We start from the raw sequence: 19,154 nt of genomic DNA, 5'->3' as shown, positions 1-19,154 counted from the left end.
ACTCAAATCATTTAAATTAAGAAGCAAAAATCATGGATTCTTTCACAACTTTTTTTTTTTGTTTAATTTCATCAGGCACTTTAACATTCAATACATACCTGTATACCTAAAGGCCGTTTTATGGTTGTGCGTAAAATCGAAGGCGTACCTGACGTGCGCCTCTCAAAAAATGTAACTGCCAGTCACAGCGACGCACGTGGCTCGGCCGTGGCTCGGTAGCGTTGCACCCCCCCGACTCATTTCCTGGTTCTCCTTCTCCATGAACAACATGAAATCAAGAAGAGGGTTAACGTTTCCTGCTAAAGATGGCTCACCTTGGTCAGAAAACACAGGGAGGACACTTTGTTTCTGTCACTATGACTCTAGAGCCGCTACTCGCTTCAAAGCTAATCACTCTCTACTTCCCCTCGCTCTTTCACCCACTCCCCACACACACACACACACACACACACACACACACACCACACACACACAAACACACCACACACACACACACACACACACCAGCTCGACGCACCACCAGCGCACAAGTCCGCAACCATAAAACGGCCTTTAGGTATCCCGAAAAGCTGTATGAAGGAAGTGAAACACATGATCAAATGCTACAAACGTGTAAAAAATAATAGTTTCAGCAAAAAACTACAACGGCCTGACAAAAAAAAAAAAAAAAAGTAAAATTAAAAATCTCTATTGCCATTTATGTCATTGTTTTAAAAAAGTGTGTAGAAAAACTGTGCTGAAGTGTCTCTACCACTCTTTCATGAAAGCACACAAAACTTGGAGGTGTGTCTGAGGCCCCTGTAGGCCCGGAGCCCCTCCCTCCTGGGGTCCCTCACCATCCCCCGGACTATGGGGGGACTGTCGCAGCCCCTCCTTCTCTGGGCTCGGCGTAGCAGGATCCGATAAACGCCGGTTACGGGGCTGCGGCTTTCTTTGGGCAGATTGTTCCACCCGTGCACCGTGCTGAAGCCAAGCTCTTCCAGCGAGCTCCGAACCTCCTCCTCCAGGTCCTCGCGCTCCGAGTCCAGCAGGCTCTGCTGAGGGCTCGCCGGTTCAGGCGCCACCAATGACCAGGGGAACTCCACAGGTAGGAGCCAATCGCAGCCCAGCATCTGGTCGATGGCGTAGCGCTCAGCGGGGACCACCTTCAAGATTCCCTTGATGAGCCTCTGGCAGGGGCCGGGTACCCAGGGAGGGACGGTGTAGGCGCAATCCAGGATGCAGCGCCGCAGCTTCCCCATGGTCTCGGCGCGGAACGGCATAGTTCCGGTCACCATGAAGAAAAGCAGCACCCCCATGGCCCACACGTCCACCGGGGGCCCCAGGTAGCACTCATCCCTGAAGAGCTCTGGGGCGGCGTAGGGCGGCGAGCCACAGAAAGTGTCGAGGGTGTCGTTGCGGTTCGAAAGCCGCGTGCTGAATCCAAAGTCGGCCACCTTCACGCAGCCGCTGCTGCTAATCAGAACGTTCTCGGCCTTCAGGTCACGGTGAATGATGTTGTTGTTGTGCTGCACAGCAAAACACACGAGCTGGTTGGATACTTCCAAATATCAAACAAATCTGACATGACAGATGTTCTGTGTCTAGAGAGGCAATGTTCTTCCCGTGGCGGTGGACCACCATGGGACAATTCTTTCAGAAAAAATATAAACACATACTAATAATAATAAGAGACACATAATTATTGGATTGGATTGGTTTGAATTGAGCTATACATAACACATGTGATGTTTGCCAATTTTTAAATAAATAATCAGCAAGTCAGTAAGGGCTTAGTTTGTTGTAAAACCGCTGGAAAGTGCCGTCTCGCCAAAGCTACGATGCCTGTGTGTTTTGTTTATTAACATTAACGTTACTCACACGAGCAGCGGACATCTTGCTCATCCTTTTGCTTCTCCGGCCAATAAAAAAAAGTCGCTGGTTAAAACCCATCCGGTAAGATAACGTTACATGTGTTGTGGAACAGAGCTAAGCTTGCCAAATAGCGAGCAAGGCGAGTAGAAAGCAAGGTGGCGTAGATTGTGCAAGGCGAGAATTGTAGTCCAATGAGCAGTTTCATACAAAACTAAGTGGTGCCACGACAAACCTACAACAAACTGTGACTTTCTTTTAAGTTGACAAACGTCACATGTGTAATTCATGGCACAATTCTAACGAGATGAACAAATGTTTTGTCTCTCTTTGTTTACTACTAAACCTATTTTTTCAGAAATAAGGTCCCATGGGGTCCATCGGAAGGGGAGGGGCTTCACCTCTTGATTATAACCTGGATCGTAATTGACTGTCATAGTCATCATTTCTATTGATTATGATAACCTCTTGCTTATCAGCTGGACTGCTAAGATCCTGGGCTTTTTAGGGACTTTACAACTTAATAACAGTGATTGATTAGAATTATTATGGAGTCCAATAAACACAAGTGATCAGACATATTTTAAACCAGTCCAGTCCAGAGAACTAATCTCTACTGATAGAAATTCCCCCTGAATTAGATAACTGAGACTGCTGCTGTTTTAGCCAGGTGTGCCTAAAAAAAGTCTGGTATAGTCATAGTATAGTATGTCGAAAAAAAAGTGATTAAAAAAAAGTCATAGTATAGTCAGTCTCGCATTGCCAGACCTTCTTTCACAGAGCTGCGGAAGAGGTTGGGATGGGAGAAAAACCTGCTCTGGTTTATTGGCATTTCATTTAACCAATCACAATCGTCCTGGGCGATTGGAACAATCCCGGAAGTGGAATGGCGTGGATATAGACTATAGTATGTCAAAAAAAGTCATGGTATAGTATATCGAAAACAAATTGACAAAAAGCCATGGTATGGTAATTAAAAAAAAAATGACAAAAAGCCATGGTATAGTATTTCTTTTTTTTAAAGTGACAAAAAGCCATGGTATATTTTTTTCTTTTTTAAATGACAAAAAGTCATGATATAGTATTTTTTATTAAAAAGTGACAAAAAGCCATGGTAAAGTATTTTTTTAAAGTGACAAGAAGCCATGGTATAGTATTTTTTTTTTAAGTGAAAAAAGCCATGGTATAGTACTTTTAAAAAAATGACAAAAAGCCATGGTATAGTATTTAAAAAAAGAGATAAAAAAGTCATAGTCAGACTGGAAGACCATACAAACTACACACAAAAAGGCCAAGCCAGGACTGGGGATCAAACCATTGGTCAGAGTCTGCAGTGCCTATTTGCTGGTGATAAAAAAAGGTGTTTCTATGTCACTAACCAAATATTTGATGGCAGAAAGGATCTGGGCGAAGGTGACCTTGCTGGTGTTGTCGGACAGCTTTCCCATGGTGAATATCTGGTTGCAGAGGTCTCCTCCTCCTGCGTACTCCAGCACCAGGTAAAGGCGCCTCGGCGTCTCCACCACCTCGTACAGACACACCACGTTGGGGTGCTGCAAGCACTCCATGCTGCTGATCTCCTTGGAGAGCAGACGCTGGGACTGACTGTCCAGCCGCTTCTTATCCAGGATCTTCAGCGCCACCTTGTCTACGAGGAGGACAGGTGAAGGGACGCGGAGACATTACATATCTGTCTGGATGCCAACAAGGAGTTCTGGTAAAACAACTTCTTCTGGAATTATTACTCAGTAGACAGAAAACAAATCAACGCCAGATTTTAATGCTTCTTTTTAACATTATTGTAATATGCAATTCATTGAAATTTTGTTGTTTGGAAAACTCTTAACTTCCCTTGCACAAATAGCATGTTCACCTACCTTTAGTCAGAGTGTGGTAAGCCAGTTTGACTCGGGAGAAGGTCCCATAGCCGATCTCCCCGCGGACCTGGTAGAAGCCCACCCTGCGGCCAGTCATCTGGTCCTTGATGGTCGTGTCGTCCTTGCACATGTTGTCGGTGAGCATCTGCAGGGGGGTGAGGCGCGGCGGGGCTCCGGCCTCCTCGTCTTCTAGGCCCGTGCTAGAGCTGTCCGTCAGGCTGTTAAGGCTCTGGTGGCGCTTGGTGTTTGTCATCACGTACTGGCTTCCAGGCATTTCTGCAGCAGACTGAAGATAAGGTCATCTTCAAGAAAGAAAACATGATAATGTCTTCACATCTTACCCACTCATGGTTTGGACAGACAGTTTCTCACAGGACGCTTAAAACATCATTTTTAATCCACTGGAAATACCACATAGCATTGCCGTATCACTGCAGCATCTAGAGCTGCACGATATGACGATGGAGATATTTATGAGATATTGAATATCGCGATAACGATATTACTTGCGATTCATAAACAAGTGTACTCAGTGATGCATTTCTGCTGTTTTCAGTATTCTGGTAAAATACAAATTTTGTTGAATTAAAAAAAAAATGAAATGAAATAATTTCCAACAAATTGAACATCAAATTAAATATAAAGGCAGCACTGGAAAAAGGACTGTCAGTTACATATTAAAGTGTACAACTATGTTATTTACTCATAAAATGATGGATTGGGACAGTAGCAGCAGAGGAGAAAAGCCAGCAGGCAAGTGTTATTTAAATAAACTCCTGGTGTACTTACAAACTTCCCAATCCATCATGTTATGAGTACATAACATATTTGTACTACCGTAGAAGTTTGGTGTCATTTCTGCCATTATTATTGGGGTAATTTACCAGATACGCAGTTGGTACCAATAGCGCCTGCACTAAGCTAACCAGCTGATAAAACTAACTCGCCCAATGTTAGACCCGGGTGAAATAAGCTTCTGGGGGGGTTGTTTGGCTCCAGGTCGGGGTGCAAAGGACCCTAGGGTGAAATTACTCCAAACCATCACTTTAAAGTGCAATTTTTTACTGATGTGTTCTTTCAACTAACACAAAAAAGCTTTTCGCAAGGGGTTATTGCTAGGGTTGGGGGGGAAATCGATTCTTAGATCCATCCCGATTCTCTCTAGAACGATTCGATGCTCTATTCTGATAAGTTAATGTTTTTTTTTGTCTTTGTTTTTTTAAATGCGTTGATTTTTTTTAAAAGTTGTTGCTCCAGACATGTACAAATTAGAAATTAGAGTGCAGAAACAACTTAGAGTTTTGGCAAGAGTGCAGAAAAAAACACACAAAGATGGCCAAAAGGAAAAAAAGTTGTGCTTATATACACATGATCTACTAAGACATACATAAAAGAATTAGGCTAAACACATAAAGACGCGTACAAAAACACAGGGGACATTTAACAAAGAGTAAGAAAGAATATGGTTAGAATATATAGTAAAACAAGATTCTTGTTTTCTTACCAAGTTTCCAAATTGCTGCTTTGCATCAAAACCCAGCCGTAGAATCCAGTGCATGCAACAATATGAAAAAGTAGTTCTTTTGGCCCAGTAGGACCAGAAAAAATTGATTTTCTTCACTTACATGCTGAAGTGTGACAGTTTGCGCAAAATCACTGAAGGCCTCTATCACTGAGCAAAACGGTGCCGTCATGCTCTCCATCTCTGTCCACTCGAACAGACTAACTGCACATTGATGGCCAAGAACGGGGGTGGGGGGGTGGGGGCGGTGCGACTGTTTGAGACATTAGGTAAGTGGAAGGACAGTCAGAGAACACCCCTTCTGTGAGAGCTCACCTTCTTCAGCCTCTCCTCCTCTCTAATCACTCTAATCCTGTTTTAATTTGGGTGAGTGCCAAACCATTTAAATGGCTAACATTAGTTCAAGGTGGCAAAAAAAGAAGCCAAAAGGACGCAATGGATGACCAATGTGTACATGTATTTGTATACAGTATAATCAGAAGGCTTTGATTTTAGCAAAGCACACCTCTGTGAGAGACATGGCTGTGTTTTGTAGCTAAAAGGTTGATCTCTTGGCTTTTGTGGAGATGAAATGTTATGCAACGCTGTTACCCAATGTTCCCATAGAGATTAGCTGCCTGTCCCCTTGACGCTGGCTGAGCAGCACAGATAAAGAGATTACATAGCATGAGATCAACGCTTCACCAGGCTGAGCATCTTCATACAGCTGTGAGGAGCAGTGGAGGCACAGCGGGGAGACACTAGACAGACAACATCGAGAAAGGTTGAAAGTTGGACATATCTTAAATGTTGCATAATGAAATGCAAAAATGAGTCTTGAGCTCCAATCAGTTACTGCTCATGTTCTCAGTGAACACTCCACTCACAGTTGATCAATATAAAGAAACTGATACTTAGTTAATTATTTGGGTAGACATAACAGTCTTAGGCTACTGAGGGACGCAGATCTTTTTCAGACTTTTACTTTCCTAAACAACAATGGGAAATCGTGAACACAAATGAAAGGAAGTTGAGTTTAAGAGCTCTGCTTTTCCAAAATGACAAGATAAGAAGAACACAAGTTATCTTTGAAAGAAAGGAGATGAACAGGTTAAACTCCCTGAATAGGTTTGGACTTCAAGCTATCTGATGTAATCAGAAGCACCTCTCCCTCGTGCCCTTCCATGCCGCCGTCTGATTGGATTAAAGCCTTACAGTCAATATGATCTGGGTTTAAATCTCTCTGCTCACTGGTCACCTGCAGGCAGGGTGATGAAACAGCAAATCTTGTCAAGTATGACACTGCACAAGAAGCAGTGGAGTTACAACTCCGAATTCAGCTTTGAAATGAAACTAAAATACAAATCTGAACATTGTAAACCACTTTAGTCACATCTGCCCCCCTGGGTGGTCTGGAGATGCATGCATCTGCAGAGTTGACGTGTCAACAGCTTCTGGCCTCTAAACAAACTAGATCTTTCTCTTCTTTAGACGGCTGTCGCTGAAGCTGCCGGCACGCTGGCTCTCTTCCAGCTCTTTGATTCTCTGACGCAGAGCAACAATTTCCTTGTTCTTCTCCTCCTGGAAGAACTGCAGCTTCTGTGGATTAACAGGCACAGTTAATCCAAACACTTCACTAGAAAGAGGAACTATAAACAAGACCTGCAACACATTTTACATTTTACAGAACAGAACCGTGAAGACCTGTGAATTACTAACCACTAACTCAAAAGCTTTTATTCGTATTTGATCTTTGTGAATTGCTGCACCAGGTCCATTATTTTCTCTGTGCTTTTAGTGTTTGACCGTGGTGTTCTTTCTCATTAAGTGATTACTAATCAAATCAGGCTGGAACTATTGATTGGTTTTATTATCAATTAGAAAATGAATTGTCCTGCAGAAAATGCTTATGAATGCTGAAAACCTGAATTGCTAATGCTTAGCTGAATTGCTGGCATGATTGCGTAAGAAGGAGGTGAAGTAGTGAGAATAGTTGGAAAAGTGGGAATGGTTTTAATGGGTATGAATATCATTGAAATATTGAATGATACCTATAAGATTAAACAAAAGGGAAATATTTTATGGATTAAAAAGAAAAGATCATAGTAGAGCATGTCAAAAAAAGTGATAAAAAGTCATATTATAGTTTGTTGGAAGAAGTCAAACTATAGTTAACATCCATACTGCAGTGATACGTTGCTTCAATGCCGTCACAGCCCTGGTTCCCGCACACCACAGCCTTGAATTACAGATTGATTACCACTTGAATGTGTATCGTGCTTTGTTAGTTATGATGTCAAAGGTGCTGTGTGGGCTGCTCACCCTCTTGAAGACGCTCTGTGGAATAAGGCTGGAGCCGTGTTGCTGCTGCTGCTGCTGTTGGCTCAACTGAGCTATACTCTGAACTCTGGCTAACTTTGCACCAAACTGCCAAAACGTACAAAGCAAAACACCGACGAGCTTAGAGAGAAGCGGAAACTGGTTGTCAAGAGGTCGTTTACAGATATTACTCTTTGGCAGGAGCTAAATACCAGCTGATAAATATCAATAAACCAATAGTCAGTCTAGTCCTATGTATATATAGTTAGTATACAACAGTCTTGGCAAGCCTTAACCTTCTTGTGACTTTTTAATTGTACATGGTTACTCAGAAAAATCATTACAAGCAACACAGGAAGTAGCTTTTCCTTTACCTCCATCTGTAACTTAAGGAGCTCGCTCTGCCTCTCCCTCTCCTGTTCCTTCAGCCTCTTCCTCAACTCCTCCAGGTCTAGATCCTTTTTCTCCATCAGATCCTTCAATTCGCCATCTTTAGCTTCCACTGTATGTAAAAAAATCAAAAATCGTAATGTTTTGGGATTTTTCCCCCCGACGATTTTTAAATTCAATTCTTTTCCCTGAAACCAATGATTTAGATTTTTTGATTTATACACCTGACTCACCTTAATATTTATGTTAATGAGGTATCTGTATTCCAGCAAAACAGAGTGAATGCAGAATAGGCAGAAAATACAATGCCAGACTGACTGACTGAAATATGATGTGAATCCTTTTGAAGAAAACAATCCGTTTTTAGAAATGTCTCATGCTATATTGTTTCCAGACATTTATTATTAGACTTCTGTTTCTTTTAGACTTAAACTTAGACTTCTCTTTATTAATCCTTTTGGGATGATTATTAACAATAATAATAACAATAAAAGCTTTGGCTATAAAAAGACATTTACCATCATTATTAGTTCAAGTGTCCAGGTATTTATGTGAGTCCAGGTTTGTATGTGTATGTACTGTCCTCTTTACCCTATTTACCCTATTTCCTTCTCCTGTTAAAGAAGGACAAGAAAAATTGAAATACTATCACATCGCAATACTTTAACAGCAATAAATGGAAATCACAATCCAAATCAAATTGGCACCAATGTATCGTGAAAGAATCTAATCGGGACAAACAGCACATCGTCAAAGCCCCATACAGATTCATCTTTAACAGACATTCTCTCCCTCTTATTCCATTTCTGTTCTGCTGCTTCTATCTTATGCTGTGGGCTGATATCATTAATATTGTTACAAAACTCTCACAATCTCACTTTGAAATGCTCCACACATTTGCTAACATTGCGACCACAGGTACTAAAAGTAAATTCCAGGATATATCTGATCCACTGTCTGTGCCTGGTATTAAGACTTTATGGCTTTAGGGAGGTTATTCTGTGCACGTATAATCTAAGTATTCCCAGAAAGATCCTATGTTTGGTCTCACGTTGCTGGAAGCTCTTCCTGTGGGCGGCCTCCACCTCTCTCCTGCACTGCTGCATGACAGTCTCTAGCTCCCTCTGGTGTCTCTCTGCTTCTGCTCTCATTTCACTGGCCAGCCGCTGAAGCTCAGCCTCTCCAGCCTGATGACAACACACAGGCCACACACACCTCACATACATCATCGCTGACAGACTTCTATGAAAACATCTGGAATTGCTACCTCGTTTGAAGGGTGAGCCATGTTTTGTCCTCAGTAGTGGTTACAAAGCTTTATATTGTTTAATGGTGTGCACAAGGTAAGACTTGAATTTTTTTTTAAATCAATTTAGAGCTTCTTTCATCTGGAGTTTGGGAGGTACACATTAGTAGGACAATCTTTACAGTTATATTACTGTATATATATATATATGTATATGGTATTATAATGACTTATTAGTTGTCACCAACTATTTTGATAATGGATAAATTGGTTTACTAATTTTTTTATATATATCAAAATTCTCTGAACCCGCCTTCTTCAATGTGAATGTTTTCTAGTTTCTTCCCTCCTTTGTGACACTGAACTGAATATCTTTGAGTTGTGGACAAAACAAGAGCATCTTGGGCTTTGGGGAACACTTATTGTCACCATTTCATAGACCAAACATCTAATTTTAATTTTATTGATTTTTTAAATTGATTTTGGGGAAATTACTATGTAATAAGTTTGCATACCCTGGCATAAATTTTGAAATATTGGCATCAGTTTTGAAAATATGACTCATCATGCAAAATAACTATCTTTAATTCAAGCATAGTGATCATATGAAGACATATCTTTTTACATAGCTGTTTGGCTGCTTTTTAAACAATATTTATAACAGAAATAACCCAAATGGGCTGATCAAAAGTTTACATACCCTTGAATGTTTGGCCTTGTTAAGGGCACACAACGTGACACACACAAGTGAAAATGGCAATTAAAGGTTATTTCCCACACCTGTGGCTTTTTAACTTGCAATTAGTGTCTGTGTATAAATAGTCCATGAGTTTGTGAGGTCTCACATGGATGCACTAAGCAAGCTACATATCGAGCCATAGGGACAAGGTAACAAGGTATTGGAACTTTATAAACATGGAAAAGGATATAAAAAGATATCTAAAGCCTTGCAAATGCCAGTCAGTACTACTCAAAATTCTTGGATGTCTCAATACCAAGCCAAGGTCAGGTAGACCGAGAAAGATTTCAGCCCAAACTACAAGAAGAATTGTTCGGGATGTAAAGCAGAACCCACAGGTATCGTCAGGGGAAATACCGGCTGCTCTGGAAAAAGATGGTGTGGTTGTTGCAAGGAGCACAATACGAAGATACTTGAATAAAAAAATGAGCTGCAAGGTTGAGTTGCCAGAAAGAAGCCTTTACTGCGTCAATGCCACAAAAAAGCCCGGTTACAATATGCCCGAAAACACCTTGACACGCCTCACAGCTTCTGGCTCTCTGTAATTTGGAGTGACAAGACCAAAATAGAGCTTTATGGTCAAAACCATAAGCCATATGTTTGGAGAGGGGTCAACAAGGCCTATAGTGAACAGAATACCACCCCCACTGTGAAGCATGGTGGTGGCTCACTGATGTTTGGGGGGGGAGGGGTTGTGAGCTCTAAAGGCACAGGGAATCTTGTGAAGATTGATGGCAAGATGAATGCAGCATGTTATCAGAAAAGACTGGCAGACCATTTGGATTCTTCTGCACGGAAGCTGCGCATGGGACGCTCTTGGACTTTCCAGCACGACAATGACCCCAAGCACAAGGCCAAGTTGACCCTCCAGTGGTTACAGCAGAAAAAGGTGAAGGTTCTGGACTGGCCAACACAGTCTTCTGACCTTGTCATCGAGACACTCTGGGGAGATCTCAAACATGCGGTTCATGCAAGACGACCAAAGACTTTGCATAAACTGGAAGCATTTTGCCAAGATGAATTGGCAGCTATACCACCTGCAAGAATTCGGGGCCTCATAGACAACTATTACAAAAGACTGCACGCTGTCATTGATGCTAAAGGTGGCAATACACAGTATTAAGAACTAAGGGTATGTGGACATTTGAACAGTGGTCGGTTCATTTTTTTCTTTGTTGCCATGTTTTGTTTTATGATTGTGCCATTCTGTTAGGACCTACAGTTCAATGTGAATCCCATAACAGATAAAAGACTTGTGTTTTGCCTGCTCACTCATGTTTTCTTTGCACATGGTATTTATATTACCAATTCTTCAAGGGTATGAAAACTTTTAAACACAACTTTACATTGTGTTTGTTAGAAATCACTACACAAAGGCCTGAAATACACACATGCTAAGGACTGGACAGATGTCAGGGTGAGTGGGCTGCCAGTGCTGTATCGGCGCACTGATCAGTTGGGTGAGTACGGTGCCTTGCTCAAGATTGCCCAGGAGGTGAACTAGCACTAACTGTTAGTTGCAGCCCTAGTAATGAGTAAACCAAACAGAAACGTGGAAATTAAGCCAAATGTCTCTGAACATTACAAACATTGATATAACAACATATGGAGAACATTATGTTGACTGCAAACGGGCTATGGAAATGGACACATTCACCTGTCTATTGAACGTTTTGATTCACTGCTATATTCAATTTATTTAATAATAAAGTCTGCCAGTGTTCACTCCTGCCTTGGGGCTTACCTCTGCTGTTCTCTTGTTCTGTTGTTTCAGGTCTGCCATGTCGTTCTTCAGTCTCTCATTCTCCACTACAACAGGAACAGTTTCATTAAAGTCATGGGATGAAAACCCTTTTCAGCTGTAATGTTACTATATGCTGTGGTGGAATGAAACTAAGTACATTTACTCAGGTACTGTGCTTAAGTACAAACTTTAGGTATTTTTCTTTTCTTTTCATGCCACTTTCTACTTCTACTCCACTACATTTTGGAGAGAAATATTGCACTTTTTACTCCACTACATTCATCTGACAGCATTAGTTACTAGTTACTTTACACGTTGAAGATGTTTGCACACACATGTAGTTTATAAAATCTGATGTTTAATTATAAATGAAACTACCAAACAATATAACTGCCTACAAGTCTTGCTGAAATGATAACTCAGTTGATGGACAGAACTGTTCGGATCATTTCCAGTTTCTAAAATGTGAGTGTTTTTTTTCTGCATTGAGTACTTTTTCCTGAATATACTGTACTTACATACTGTACTTGTATTTAAGTAACATTTTCAATGCAGCACTTTTTATTCGTAACAGTATTCTTTACAGTGTTATTAGTACTTTCACTCACATACATTAGTAAATGATGTGAATACTTCTTCCTCAATATGTAAACTACTATAGCAGTTGTGCTGTGGGATTATTTATGTATTTGTGGATGCTATAAACGTCCAAACAACTCCATCACTATAAATATTGAACTGGGATATAATTTATTTGTTGCAGACCACAGTCTTCTTAAACTTGTGCTAAACCTGTGCTACATGAGTGCTTAAGATGACCGTACCATCATTTGTCTCAGAAAAAATTAACAAATTTATTTGGTTCTTCCAGTCAAATTTAAAACTTGTATTAATGTATGAATTTTTCAAACAAATGAAAAGTTTGACTGAATCCCAGGATATATAATTTGGTTATATCACTGTTATGTGACCCATATACTGTAATAACACAACTTCACAGCCTATGCCTCTTTATTATCATAAAACATTGTATTTTGTGTTGAATTGACATAGATTTGACAGTAAAACATTTATCCTCATCAATAACAGCAAAGCACCATTAATCACTTACAGTGTTGAATTACAATTTGACACTTCTAAAGAAAATCCACAATTACCATCAACAGCCATATCCCTAAGGACCTTAGCTAATGTTAGCAACTCATTGCATATTTTTTCACCCTGAAAAAGACTGACTTGAGTACTGTAAGTATCCAGGGGTATGTCTTGTGGGTTATTGCACCCACCTCTGAGGTTGCACTGCACCTGAAGAGTCTGCTGCAGTCTGTTGACAGTGACCAGAAGACTGTCTCTCTCTGCAACAGGCACAGCCACAATTAGGGACGGTTTCATGTTGTTTCAGTTCAGGTTCCAGTATAAATTAAATCAATGAGGGGCATAGAGTTTATACAACCAATGAAATGTATTTTTTTCATGTATTGTTTGCCTGACTTTACCACACACTATACACAAACTTACTCACCCATGTATTATTTTCCTCACAAATTAGAGTAAAACACTGTAAATGTGTCATCATGTCATTGTTGCTATGACTCATTCGTCATTCATTCGCCTGCGTGACAGTGTATTAGACATTAGCTAGATTACCGATATCTAAAATAGCAGCCCATACTAATTTAAGATTTAAATGAGTGTGTCCCTGCAGTTTTCAAATGAAAGAACAACTCACCCTCAACCACACTCTTCTCCTTGGCTAGATAGAATTTCATGAGTCTATTCGCATCTTCGAGCATGACCTCCAACACGTTGTTTTTGCCAGATACCTCTGTAATTTTCTGTTTGATAAAAGTAAAGTCAAGTGAATAAAGTTCCTCTAACGTCACACTTCACACTTAGCAAAGCCTTTTATTTCACAATGGTTAACCGGTATAGTAAACGTAACTAGCTAGCGCTAATGACCGCTGTCATTTAATAGATCCCAGAGATAATATTGTAGTGTGGATAAGCAAGCTAGCGGCTACCATCAAGCAGGGTGTAGGAGATAACCGCATAAAATTAAATAATTAATTATACAAAGTGAGTCTGACCTAAAGGCCCCCTATAATTATATGTATGTGAGGAACTGTTTTTCAGCCTCATGCTTTTGAATCTCGAGTCCAACAAAGTGAAAAAACAAGAAAATAAATCAAACGGCAGTTAGCATAACGTATGCTAATGTCAAAGAGGTTTTACCCATTGACAGTTAAAGTTAGCTAACGCTAGCTAGCTAACAGCTACCCTAAATCCGTTACCATACCTGTTCAAGTTGAGTAAAGTCCTCCATAAACCTGTCAAGATTCACACAGTTTAACTTTATCATTTTAGTAGCTATTCAAAGAAAGAGCATACTACTGTAGTAAAAGTAATACTATTGTGTTAGTGCTTCACTTTCCCTTAAAGTTACACTAACGTTAAGGTAGAAACATAATATATATTGCTGCGGGCTACAAAATTGTTGTTGAAGCTAGCTTACACTTAACTGCACGTGCTAGTAAACGGTTAACTTAACGACGTTATGCTTATGAGCTCGTGCACAAAAGAAATATTAATTTCTGTAGGTAAGAGCATAGGTCCAAAACTGATTACGGTTACTAAAGAATTGAGAAAACATATAGAGTATGTCATTAAAATACATTTTAAGGTATACTTTTAGCAACATATCAGAGCAAAGTATAGATTTTAATCAACAAAATGTGTTACATTTTACAGAGCATATATCTTTTTGTTTACATTTAGACTTACATGCATCAATATTTGGTCCACAATAACATTTTACTGTTAATGGATATTAACATTCCAATATTAATGCAAGACATTTATCTTCTACCTTAGTTTTTTACATAGGGTATTTTCCCAATGCATTTGCATTATTAAAAAAGGTGTAGCCTACTTCTTACTACTTTGAATAAAAGTATTCCTCTTAGTACACTCTAACAACATTTTAAATGTCAAAAAAGCTGACATTAATAACAAGACAAATGGCAAAAAGTATAAAAGTTGTTTATTTTTAAGACTTGATCTTTTATGATGCAGTAAATTTAACATTGATGATCACGTTTTGCCCAACATTTGCATGAAATTTGCTAAAAAATACGAACTCATGCACTAAAAGAAAGAACACCGACTGAGCATAAGACTGACAATCCAAATTATTTCGGCTGTCGGTTCTTAAAAAAACATTTCACAGTTTAAAAAATAAATTAAAAATATATGTATGGTAGGCTATGTTAATGGCATCAAAAGAAGAGGCATCTAATATTTTCAGGTGATCATTTTACATGCGTACATGCCATGCTGTATTTTACTTTTCCAGGGGTTCATGTGTTGGCACAAACATGAAATATGAATGATATTGAAAAGGCTGAGTATAAAAAAGGCAGACTTTCTTATATGTTAAATAACATTTTCATTGTGGCAATATTGATCTTAAAGCCTGAAAAAGGAATGAAAGCATTATGAAAAGCATACAAAAATGTTGATTTGATAAAAGGATCTTTCAGATTATGACCTGATTTTATAAAAAATGAAAGCTTTTGGTGATAAGATGATAAGATGATAGGAATGAACCATGGGATGGTACAAATGAATATACTCTTATTTAGATCTTATTTCAATATTTTCTATGTCAACACCGAACTAAATGACTACCTATAATGTCAAAAATGGTACTTGAAGTGACAAAACCACAGAAAATTGCCACCAACTCTGCAACTCATTAAAGCTTTTTAGCTTCTTTTGGCTTATAGCACCAAACTGCAGACACAAAATGGGCAACTAGCTGCTGAAGACTGCAGAACATTAAAGTTAAAGGAGAGTAAATATTGGACATTAGACAATAAATTCCCTCCAAATGATAGGAATGGGCATCCAGAACCGGTCCCAATTACAATCTTTTATTTTTTTATGGATTTGGTTGGAAAATGTGGTTCCCGTTGCGGCCCCGGTACTTCAATGAGCTTGTTGTTGCGTTGCAGTCAGGGTGACTTTATTTTACACTGAAAAAGCCCAGTAAAAATGAAAATCACCCTTGAATCAAAATAATTTCCTGCAATCCAAAAGAAGAATTGGAATTGTTCAAATCAAAACGATGCCAAACCCTTTGAATGATAGGCTTTCTCTTTGCCCTTTTGCTGTAAAACACATCTTTACATGCTCTTTCTCCCTCGTGCCAAAGCTCCAACTAACCCTTTACAGCCGTGTCTGAGGGGGGGCAGCAGGTGGACAGAGGTGGTGGCACAGATGTCCCCCAAGTAAGGAGACCTGATATTCACACTCAACCTTGGGCTCCCGTAAGAGTCAATCTCAGAGACGGTTCCTAAACTTATCTGTGCCTTAGATTGAAAAATCTTAACTTTATGCAGTCCCCCCCCCCAATCTAGGGCGTGATGCTTCCCATAAGCTCAGGGGTCAGGTAGCCGTCTGGCGTCGGCATGACTTTTGGGATTACCAGCTGGGGTGCTGGGGTCGAGTTGGGAGTCAGTAAAAGGCTGTTCTGCCTGTCGACACCCTCGACCACGGTGTAGACAGGAGAAAGAGGGGATATGGGGGTGCTATCTGATTCGTGGGACGGTGAATACTTCAAGTCTCCGTTTGTCTGGCAGGGTTCACTCGTGTCTCCTGTGGACACTCTGGGGCTCATTTTCCCTGCGTTGAGCTCTGAGGTGTAACCTCCGTGGTCTGGATTCACCACCAGGAGCTGGAACTCTTTTTTTTCCTTCTCTTTCTGCGCCATGATGTCTTTCTCGGTGTCTTTGCTAGTCTGCTCCTCAGGCGACAGCAGCACTTTGCCAGAAGACCTCACCTCACTCACTTTGGTGTACAGCGCCTCTCGGCCCGGTGCTGTAGACCCGGGCTCCCCAGTGGCGGGGCTCTGCAGCGAGGGGCTTGGCTCGCAGGCGGTCGGGCACGACGGGTCCTTACTGTGGGTTTGGTTTGGGATCAGAGGAGTGAACGGTGACGCTTCCGGCTCGCTGGGGAAATCGGGGTCGCAGCAGCTGGCCCGGCCCGAGTCGTCGTCTCTGAAGCCCATGGACAGGGGGGAGTTGTTGGAGGACAGCGAGCGCTCCACGAGACAGTCCGTGTCCAGGTCCGTCAGTCGCTCATTCAGCTCCTCGATGTCCAGATCGATGAATTCCACCCAGGGGTCGTTGTAGTACAGCTCGGGCCTCAGATCAGGAGGGCCGCCCAGGATGGATGTCAACTCCCGCAGCTTCCCTTTCTGCGAAAAAGAAGAAAGTAAAGAGAGTTGATACTATGACGTGAGAGGTATGTCATATGTAACGTCGACTAATCCATTAAAAATCATTGCCAGCTATTTTGATAACTGATTTATCGTAAAAGTAACTCTTCACAAAAATGGCAGATAATGCTGATTTCAGCCTCTCAGATATCGACGTTTCCTGCTCTGTTCTGTTTTATGTCATATTGACCTGATCCTTTTGGGGTTTTGACAGACAAAACAAGACATTTCAAGACATCACCTTGGACTTTGAGTGAAAAGCATTATGGGTTGTTATGCGGTGGTGTTATTGTTCCTCCAAGTCCTCAAAAATGTGTCTTTTAGAGCTAGTCAGCCCTAATAGTGTTTAGGAATTGTTTGATTAAGATAAAATCCTAATCATCCTTTAAAGTTTTGATTTTCAAAGATGGGATTGAAGACCAAATCTACTGATGACCAAGTCGACCGACAAGGGATTAAAAAAAAAACAATAAAAACATACAAAATTAAGTCAAAATCTCAGCTGGGAACGTTTTCTGAGAATGGTTTCCCTGTTCCATGTAAGTTGAAGAATCACTTGAATACATTAGGACAAGGCATGGTCACGCATAATAACATGCAGCTGAATACCTTGAGTAGTTCAGGGTCAATTCCTCTTATTTTAGGTCCAGGAACAGGAGGCAAAAGAATAACCATCAATCTTAGGGAAGGAAAAAAAACACATGAATGGCAAGTAAAAAAAAAACACACTTGACTTCGGCGGTCAAGGTCCAGCAGCCCACACAGTGTACTGGTCACAGAGCATTTCATTTCTCCAAGCTTTTCAAAACCTTCTAGTCCCACACAGAAATCCTGATGGTTGAGAAATACTCACTTTTCCTGCTGCGATATGATAACTAACATCATGATGGTCACCAAGCACAGGGCACCAAAGACGAGCAAGGCCACCACTGGGAAGCCTGGCACTGGGAAAAGAAATGCACCCAAAATTCCCATTACGTACTGTATACACTCCATATTTCACATCTGAAAATCACCTAAATGAATAAACAGTTGAATGAAAAAACAGGCCATGAAAGGCTAGGTTTAACCCTCGTGTTGTCTTCCCGTCAAAAGTTAAAATCAACACTTTTACTGGCGCTTTTTATTTGACCCTTTTTTCAACATTTGTCACTTTTTCGACTTTAGTTTTACAGGAATTTTTGGAATTCATGGTCAATAAAACCTCATTTATGGGAAATTATACCTAATGTTTGAGTTAGAAAAGCAGAAATTAGGAATTATTTAGACGAAAATTAAAGGAATGGATGTTGATGGATAATCACAGACTGGAATACAGTGGTGCTCAAAAGTTTACATACACATGCTTAAGTTGACTAAAAAGAGGAATAAAAAAATCATGTTTTGGAAATTTATTTTAATACCTAAATTAAAAATGAGGTAAAATCCAACCTTTAAGGACACCAATTTTCTTTGTGAATGAATAACGTGTTAAAAATAAATGTTCTTATTTAAAATACAGGGGTCATATATACATACCCCTATGTTAAATTCCCATAGAGGCAGGCAGATTTTATATTAAAGGCCAGTTATTTCCTGGATTCAGGATATATGCATCCTGATAAAGTTCCGGCCTTAGAATTAAAATAGCCCCACATCATCACATACTCTTCACCTGCTTAGAGATAGGCATGGTTTTATTTCAGTTAGACTAATACCTGGTTTGATTTGCATGAGAGATGATTTTATAGAAAGTATCCCATGCCTATCTCTAAGCATGGTGAAGAGTATGTGAGGATGTGGGGGTATTTTAATTCTAAAGGCCAAGGGAACTTTCAGGATGCATAATATCCGAATCCAGGAAATAATGGCCTTTAATAATAAAAATCTGCCTGCCTCTATGGGAATTAACATGGGGTATGGATACTTAGAACCCTGTATTTTAAATAAGAACATTTATTATTTACAATACGTTATTCATCACAAAGAAAATTGGTGTCCTTAAAGGTTGGATTTTACCTCATTTTAATTTAGGTATTAAATAAATTTCCAAAACATGATTTTTTTATTCCTCTTTTTAGTCAACTTAAGCATGTGTATGTAAACTTTTGAGCACCACTGTATGTCAACTTTTACTCAATACTGTTTCAAAACCACTTCAATTTGTTTTTAAATGCTATAAAATTGAATAAGACGCCCTATGATGAAAGTAGAGATTTGTACTTGGCAA

General features: G+C 40.1%; 3 protein-coding genes across 7 annotated transcripts in view; all 3 read right to left on the bottom strand.

Annotated features, from left to right (window-relative positions):
- Nucleotides 1–45: 45 nt before the first annotated feature.
- Nucleotides 46–5,525, bottom strand: nim1kb (NIM1 serine/threonine protein kinase). Of its 2 annotated transcripts, none has more exons than XM_032539418.1 (4): nucleotides 5,233–5,523; nucleotides 3,729–4,030; nucleotides 3,231–3,499; nucleotides 46–1,508 (listed from the first exon to the last, which is right to left on the bottom strand). In XM_032539418.1, the coding sequence occupies exons 2-4, from the start codon at nucleotides 4,000–4,002 to the stop codon at nucleotides 759–761; spliced, it is 1,293 nt and encodes a 430-aa protein (XP_032395309.1). In that variant the 5' UTR covers nucleotides 4,003–4,030; nucleotides 5,233–5,523; the 3' UTR covers nucleotides 46–758. The 2 variants fall into 2 exon arrangements, with proteins under 2 accessions (XP_032395309.1, XP_032395311.1); XM_032539420.1 differs by having other exon boundaries at nucleotides 655–1,508; nucleotides 5,354–5,525.
- Nucleotides 5,526–6,087: 562 nt separating this feature from the next.
- On the bottom strand, nucleotides 6,088–14,246 carry ccdc152 (coiled-coil domain containing 152). Its single transcript, XM_032539434.1, has 8 exons — nucleotides 13,964–14,246; nucleotides 13,397–13,502; nucleotides 12,954–13,022; nucleotides 11,668–11,732; nucleotides 8,990–9,125; nucleotides 7,923–8,050; nucleotides 7,552–7,656; nucleotides 6,088–6,828 (listed from the first exon to the last, which is right to left on the bottom strand). Exons 1-8 carry the CDS (start codon nucleotides 14,024–14,026, stop codon nucleotides 6,700–6,702), a joined length of 801 nt encoding a protein of 266 aa, XP_032395325.1. The 5' UTR covers nucleotides 14,027–14,246; the 3' UTR covers nucleotides 6,088–6,699.
- A 1,713-nt stretch (nucleotides 14,247–15,959) lies between these two features.
- The window catches only part of ghrb (growth hormone receptor b), a 32,481-nt gene continuing 29,286 nt past the window's right edge, over nucleotides 15,960–19,154 (bottom strand). For all 4 annotated transcript variants that reach the window (XM_032539407.1, XM_032539409.1, XM_032539410.1 and 1 more), the window contains 3 exons: nucleotides 17,799–17,889; nucleotides 17,555–17,624; nucleotides 15,960–16,924 (listed from right to left, as the gene is read on the bottom strand). In XM_032539407.1, the coding sequence (XP_032395298.1) occupies nucleotides 16,082–16,924; nucleotides 17,555–17,624; nucleotides 17,799–17,889 (1,004 nt within the window). In that variant the 3' untranslated portion in view covers nucleotides 15,960–16,081. The remainder of the gene's footprint in view (nucleotides 16,925–17,554; nucleotides 17,625–17,798; nucleotides 17,890–19,154) is intronic.

Source organism: Etheostoma spectabile, chromosome 16 (assembly GCF_008692095.1).
Source record: "Etheostoma spectabile isolate EspeVRDwgs_2016 chromosome 16, UIUC_Espe_1.0, whole genome shotgun sequence".
Lineage (NCBI taxonomy): Eukaryota > Metazoa > Chordata > Actinopteri > Perciformes > Percidae > Etheostoma > Etheostoma spectabile.
This window is presented reverse-complemented; position numbering and strand designations above follow the sequence as displayed.

Excerpts from the sequence above, each read along its gene's own strand:
- ccdc152 (XM_032539434.1), bottom strand. The coding sequence starts at position 14,026 with ATGATAAAGTTAAACTGTGTGAATCTTGACAGGTTTATGGAGGACTTT. Across the intron at positions 13,023-13,396 it reads GGAGAAGAGTGTGGTTGAGG|AGAGAGACAGTCTTCTGGTC; the intron begins GTGAGTTGTTCT and ends TGCCTGTTGCAG. Across the intron at positions 11,733-12,953 it reads GGTGCAGTGCAACCTCAGAG|TGGAGAATGAGAGACTGAAG; the intron begins GTGGGTGCAATA and ends TTCCTGTTGTAG.
- nim1kb (XM_032539420.1), bottom strand. The coding sequence starts at position 4,002 with ATGCCTGGAAGCCAGTACGTGATGACAAACACCAAGCGCCACCAGAGC. Across the intron at positions 3,500-3,728 it reads TTACCACACTCTGACTAAAG|ACAAGGTGGCGCTGAAGATC; the intron begins GTAGGTGAACAT and ends TCCTCCTCGTAG. Across the intron at positions 1,509-3,230 it reads TTTCTGCCATCAAATATTTG|CACAACAACAACATCATTCA; the intron begins GTTAGTGACATA and ends TTTGCTGTGCAG.